The sequence below is a fragment of the Orycteropus afer genome, unplaced genomic scaffold, assembly GCF_000298275.1.
Source record: "Orycteropus afer afer isolate SDZICR_OR568_19922 unplaced genomic scaffold, OryAfe1.0 scaffold01043, whole genome shotgun sequence".
Taxonomy (NCBI): Eukaryota; Metazoa; Chordata; class Mammalia; order Tubulidentata; family Orycteropodidae; genus Orycteropus; species Orycteropus afer.
The window spans coordinates 97,291-104,329 of record NW_006922630.1 but is presented as its reverse complement, the minus strand read 5'-3'; the positions used below and the strand labels follow the sequence as shown (position 1 = coordinate 104,329).

The 7,039-nt window shown below is 34.2% G+C and overlaps 1 protein-coding gene across 1 annotated transcript in view; it reads left to right on the top strand.

Moving 5' to 3' along the window:
- Positions 1-7,039, top strand: part of LOC103212632 (ribosomal protein S6 kinase alpha-6-like) — a gene marked incomplete at its 3' end in the record, with an annotated part of 321,101 nt that overhangs the window by 225,564 nt on the left and 88,498 nt on the right. Inside the window, exons 9-11 of the mRNA XM_007958609.1 lie at positions 3,326-3,396; positions 3,808-3,896; positions 4,707-4,765. Of these exons, the coding sequence (XP_007956800.1) occupies positions 3,326-3,396; positions 3,808-3,896; positions 4,707-4,765 (219 nt within the window). The remainder of the gene's footprint in view (positions 1-3,325; positions 3,397-3,807; positions 3,897-4,706; positions 4,766-7,039) is intronic.

The window sequence follows — 7,039 nt, the reverse complement described above, 5'->3', positions numbered from 1 at the left end:
AGTTTTTGTGTATGGTGTGAGGTACAGATCTTGTTTCATTTTTCTGCAGATGGATATTAAATTTTGCTAGCACCATTTATTAAACAAACATTTTCTTCCTCATTTAATGGATTTAGGCCCTTTGTCAAAGATAAGCTGACCATAGGTCGATGGATCTATTTCTGGGTTCTCAATTCTATTCCATTGGTCTATGTGTCTGTCATTGTTCCAGTACCAGGCAGTTTTGACTACTGTGGTTGTATAGTAGGTTTTGAGATCCGGCAGTCTGAGACCTCCTACTTTGTTCTTCTTCTTCAGTAGTGCTTTGCTTATCTGAGCTCTCTTTCCTTTCTACATAAAGTTATTGATTGGTTTTTCCATATCCTCAAAAAATGTTGATGGAATCTGGATTGGGATTGCATTGAATGTATAAATTGCTTTGGGTAGAACTGACATTTTCACAATGTTCAATCTTCATATCCATGAGTATGGTATGTTCTTCCATTTATGTAGATCTCTTATGGTTTCTTGAAGTAGTTTTTATAGTTTTCTTTGTATAGATCTTTTGTGTCCCTGGGAAGATTTATTCCCCAGTATTTAATTTTTTTGGTAGCTATTGTAAATGGTATTGATTTCCTTATTATTTTTTTCAGCAATCTCTTTGCTGGTGTAGAGGAATACAACTGATTTTTGGATGTTGATCTTGTATCCTGCCAAAAGAAACATTTTTGAAGGTTACCAAAGTTGGGAAGGGGAGAGAGGGAACGTCACTTGACTACTTGACTAGATCAAAGATACCTATTAATTTGGGTGAAGGGAAAAGCAATGTACAATAAGGGGGATATCAGCAGAAATGATCAAGGAAGAAGATGACACTGGGTGGTGCAAAAGAGATAAAGGCAATACATGTAAATATTATTACATACCGAATCTTGCAATAACAGTAGTAAAAATAATCTACGAGTGGATATATAGACACTCAATATAAATAGAGCTGGCAAGGTGAATGGGACTATACTCACAAATATAGATAGATTTGACAGAGGCTATTTCTACGTACATATTTGCCTGTACTGCAAATATATCCATGAATACAGTAAAGTGTACAGGGAACATTGTGGAATCTTTTTAGCCATAACCAAATACCTTGAGGAAATCAGTCGCTAGGTTTGGGGCTTAGGACCATAGTCTTAGGGGACACCAAAGTCAATTGCCATAACATAAACCCCAAAGACAATGTTCTACATCCTATTTTAATGAGTAGGGTCTGGGGTCTTAAAAGATTATAAGCAACCGCCAAAGGTACAACCATTGTTCTTTCCCTGTCCGGAGCAAAGAAGAATGAGGAAAATCAAAGATGCAAGGAAATAGTCCAAAGGACTAATGGACCACGTGAACATAGCCTCTATAACCCTAAGACCCAAAGAGTAGATGGTGACTGGTTATGACTGCTGACAGCCGTGAAAAGGATCACAATATGTGGTCCTGGATACAGAGGGAGAAAAATGAGGAACAAAACTTAAAATCGTAAAAAACACCAGACTTACTGATCTGATGATACAGACTGTTGGAACCCCTGAGTCTATGGCCCTTAGACACCTTCAAGCCTGGAACTGAACTCACCCCCGTGTATCAACTTTCAGCCAAATGACTGACAGACTTAAAATGTGAATAATATCATCAGGGAGGTAAACACTCCTTAGAACAATTGACCATACAATATCAAAAGAATAGCATTTGTCTAGGCAGGAAAGAAGAATGAATGGAAATGATAAACACAGTCAGGAAGTGAAAAGAGTGCTGTTACATTGTGAGGATTACAGGATTACAGTCAATGTCACATACAAAATGTGTATGAATTGTTGAATGGAAAGAACAATTTGTTCAGTAAACTTTCACCAAAATCACAATAACAACTGAAAAAAAAAATCGGTCATTGAAAACCTTATGGAGCACAGTTGTAGTCCATCACAGATGGGATCCACATGAGTCAGAATCAATGGCAACTGGTTTAATTGGTAAAGTTTATGAACTGTGGAGGATTAAAAGATTGGTAAATTAAGAGAGAAATAGCTGGGAAGGATAGGTGGTTTTAGAAGTGGGGAAAGAAATGATTTTTTAGCATATTAACTTTAAGGTTATGCAAGAAGTAATATTGTTGGTTAGTGGTTATCTCCTGTTGTGGTTATAAATTAGGAGGACCAGTGAACTAATAATCAGAATCATTTGGAGATCTTTGAAAAAACATACATTTCTCCCACTCAGTTACCCAACCTTGAGTTTCTTTGTGGGAGTTGTGGTTCCAATACACCACCTTTCCCTTCTTTTTCCTTTCCTTGCCACCCCTCCCCTTGCTTTCCAGTGGAGAACCCATTACTCATGGTTTTTTGGGGAGAAAGGACGGGGAGTGGAACTTGACAGAGATTGATTCCAATACACTAATACTTCCCGTCGTCTTCTTTCACTTTCCCATACCTACTCTTCTATTCCCCAGTTGAGACCATTACTGTAGGTTTTAAATGGGAAACTAAAGCTTGAGAGAGTCTGAGGTTAGAAGAGCAGATTAGGAGTCTTCAGGGAGTAGGAAAGAGTTGAATGGGTAAACTAACTAAGGTTGTGAGTTCAGATAGTAAGTGGAGGACTGAGGCCAAAGCCTTTATTGAATTTTAATTTTCAGAATTAAATATTACAGATAAAAATTTTTCTCTTTAATGAAGTGTAATGATCTTCATTTTTATACCTAATCATATATATCCCACTATTTCATGTTTTACATTGCAAATAAATCTCTTATGGAAATTTTTTTCCTTTAACTGTATACAACTGTCACAGTATTTCCCTTTTTAAAGGTATTGGCCTTAGTTTTTTGGTATATGTATGTTTCACAGCTTCTTTCACCTCTCTTTTTTTGGTTTCTGATTTTAGGGGAGTTAGAATGGTTAAATCCATCTTGGGCATGTGTGAACTTGGAATTGTTGGGTGCTTGTTTTTCCTTTTCTTTTATTGTTAAATGTTTGCCTTAAAATCACATCTTAAAAGAAAAATATCTTGTGTCTGTTTGCAAATTACTTTGGATATGGGAACTGATCAAAATTAGATAGAACTGAAAAAATTGGTTGGTTACATTTGTTAAAACTCATCTGTGTAGCTGAGTAAAACTAACTTACACAGTGGTGAACTAGACGTGTATTCCCTTACATGACCTAGTTTTCTGGTCTCATTTTGACATATTATCATATAGATCGTGCATGATTTGATAATAATATATGAAGTCTAATTTTTTTCTAAAACATTTTATTATATAAGTTGTGCTAAATGGACTGTTATGGTTATATTTTTGTTTTAGTTTGAAATGCTTACTGGTACTCTGCCATTTCAAGGCAAAGACAGGAATGAAACCATGAATATGATACTGAAGTAAGTATAAAGAGTATCTTTTTCTTTTGGGGAAAAAAAATCCTTATTTTCAGTTTTAAGAAACTTAATGTGATTATAAATCAACACAAAAGAGTATTTTTCACATTCTCTTGGCACTTCCTCCTACCATTTAAAAAACAAACAAACAAACAAACAAAAAACCCAAATCCTTTACCATCTAGGCAATCCCAACTCATTGTGACCCTATAGGGTTTCCAAGGCTGTAAATCTTCATAGCAGCAGACTGCCTATTCTTTCTTCCATGGAGTGGCTGGTGGGTTTCAACTGCTGACCTTTTTGTTAGTTTCTAAATGCTTTAACTACTGCACCACCCTCTTTATTATTATTTTTTTAACTTAGAAGTGTAGCTAGTGTATTTAAGTGAAATTTTCTAAAATCCTCTTTTTTCAGAGCAAAACTTGGAATGCCTCAGTTTCTTAGTGCTGAAGCACAAAGTCTTCTAAGGATGTTATTCAAAAGGAATCCAGCAAATAGATTGGGTATAGTTACTTGTCTCATCTTTTATAATGATGTACTGAATAATTTGGGGGATAATTATACCTTTATATTTTCAGATTTTTTTAAGTTCATTTACTGCTTATATTAATTTATATATAGAATTTTGCAATTGTGTATGAAAAGATTCCTGAAAGAATAAACTGTTATGTACACGATTTAAGAAATGGAGTGGCCTAATTGAAACTTGTTTCATTGTAACATTATGTGTTTTATGTAAGGATGACATTTTTGAAAGAATTCACAGAATTTTCCTTTTTATAGGTAATCATTTTAGATATTTGAAAGTAGCTATTTTCTCCCTCACTGTATTCTTCAAGATAAGTATTACATGTCCAGTACTACTCACTCTTTGACCACTTTCTGATAGCTTTTGCCCAGATCCAGATGTAATCCTATTTATATACTTGTGTTAAAATTTCAGGATCAGTTTATTTCTCTGTACTTCATAATTTGACATGTAAATATAAGGCCATAAATATAGAATAAGAAGAATAGAAAATGTACTTAAATTAGAATGTTATATTGAACATAATTTTGGTTTTATTAGCAAGGCACTTCAGTATTTTATGACCTAAGTAATTCAATGTGATCATCAGTTATTTTTATCATAATAAAGTGAAAGAACCTATTAATAAAATGAAAGATAAGGAATCAGAATTTTCATTGCAATGAACTTTCAATGTATATATATATTGGTGTATAAATGTATATACTACTGTTTACAGACAACAGCCTGGATGGTAGATAGCAAGATATAAAAAATCATTAGAAAATGCCTTCCATTTTTGTAGGTTCAAAAGGAGTTGAGGAAATCAAGCGACATCTTTTCTTTGCAAATATCGACTGGAATGTAAGTGCAGTGGAAAGTTTGTTACTGAATATGTTTAGAGTAATATAAACAAAAACCTTAAGAATAAGTTATAATATATAGCCTTTGCTGATAAACTAAAGCCATTTGTTTGTGTATTTAGTCTGTTTTTTTTTTAATAGCTGTAGCATATTATGGAAGTTGTCTTGAACCAGGAGATGTATGGATAATATTAAGTAAATATTTTGCTTTTCATTTGTTTTATCTGTTAAGCATAGTTAATGCTCTGTCCCTATTCTATGTTAGGGAATGTGGAGGAGAAAGGAAAGGGAAAAGGGGATGAAAGATATCACAGGTTTTTATGGAAAATGAATTTTAAAGAATCTAAGATGTTAATTAATTGCAAACTTTTTTGTCATATATTACAACAAAGTAAATTTATTAAGAAATTAGTATCTTTCTACAGATATCTCACTAAATTGTAGAAGAGGACATGGAGAACAGAAACATTGTGAAATTCTGTTAAGTCATGTATAGAGATTAAAAAAAAAAAAATTAGCTCCAACACCCAGACTAATAAGTATTTCTTAGAAAAGCTTACTTTTTTCCTTGTTTCTTGTATAACACAACTTTATATATTTTATATGTTATCAATCATCATAATTAAACATTTTTAATAATCTAGTTCAGGCATTGGTACTGATTTTTTTTTTTCCAAAAGGATCAAAGTTTCTGTTTTGATTTCTGGCACTGCGGTAGAGATTCACTAGTTCACTGACCAAATCCTAGTTTCATTTGGCTTGTGGAACAACTTTTGGTAGGCAATATTTTGATTTATTTTTTATAATTATAAAGCTATAGGAAAACATAAGCCATTAATACTAATGCCCTGAAAAACTACTCAATGGAGATGTTTCATAGGAGACTGCTATCATCTTATTTGTATGCATCTCTCTTTTGGTATCCTTGTATCCACCCCCCCACCAGTGATTCTGTACTCTTCTTTCTCTTTACTGCACAAACCATGAAAAAAAAATCCAAATTGTCCTTATATATAAACAGTTTGTGTTTATTGTTCTTAATTTAAAGAACAAGTTAGTACAGTGTTTACATATTTAAATTACCATAACTTAATTCCCCACTCAATTTTACCCCATTGTTGGACTGTGAGCTTTTAAAGAATAAGTTTTTTTTTAAAGTAAGTTTCTATATCTTAATATATATTTTCTATGTCTTTCACAAAAGTATAAATTTTAGTAAGTTACATTGTCAAACATGACGAAACGTGTGAACACTGTAATAGAAGCCCTAAATAGTACATTTAGTATATATTTTTATTTGAAAACAAAATATTTTAGATGAAATATATACTTTTTCAAGATAATCTAATGATTGATTTTAAAATCCTTGGGTGTTATTTCTGCATGGTAACATTGTCATATATTCTGTATGATTATATTATCGAGTGATAATTAAAATCGGTTTTTGATTACCAAAATTGATCATCATTATTCCTTGTAAACACAACCTGTGACATCACTGCTGTGTTTCCTGACCTTATCTCATTTGTACATTATCTCTCACATTTTTAGAATTTGGTTAATAGATATTTGAAGCCTGTTTAAATTACTGTTAATGTTCTGTTAAAGACCATGAATAGCTTATTCTGCTTTCCCTTGTTGTTGTCAAGTGCTGTCCAGTCAGTTTCAACTCATAGTGACCCTATGTACAACAGAATAAAACACTGCCCAGCCCTGTGCTACCCTCACAATCTTTGCTGTGCTTCAGCTAATTGTTGTAGCCACTGTGTCAGTCCATCTCATTGATGGTCTTCCCCTCTTTCACTGACTCTTCCCTTTACACAGTGTGATATCTTTTTCCAGAGACTAGTCCCTTCTTACAGCAAGACCAAAGTATGAAAGATGAAGTCTGGCCATTTTCTCTTCTAGGGAGCATTCTGAGATCCCCGCTGGCATAGTGCCTGCAAAAACGGCAAGGAGGCCACAAGTTCCAACCTCCTCTAACCCTACAAGAGGAAGACAGAATTATCAGCAGTAACCCAAGGCCTATTCCTACAAGGCCAGACATGCTGCCTCTCTCCAGCCCTTTCTCCAACTGTTCCCCCCAAAGCACCCACCACCTCTCTCCTGGGTTCGATAATTCACTGCAGTGGCCACACAGAGCTCATAGATTATGGGGTTTATTAGGGAAGCACCACAGGCTACAATTCAAGTTCAGGAAAAATGCTCAGTCTCTCTCCCAGCCCACCGTCCCTCAGCCAACAGTCTCTCACAGTCTCTTTCCCAGCAGTGCTGG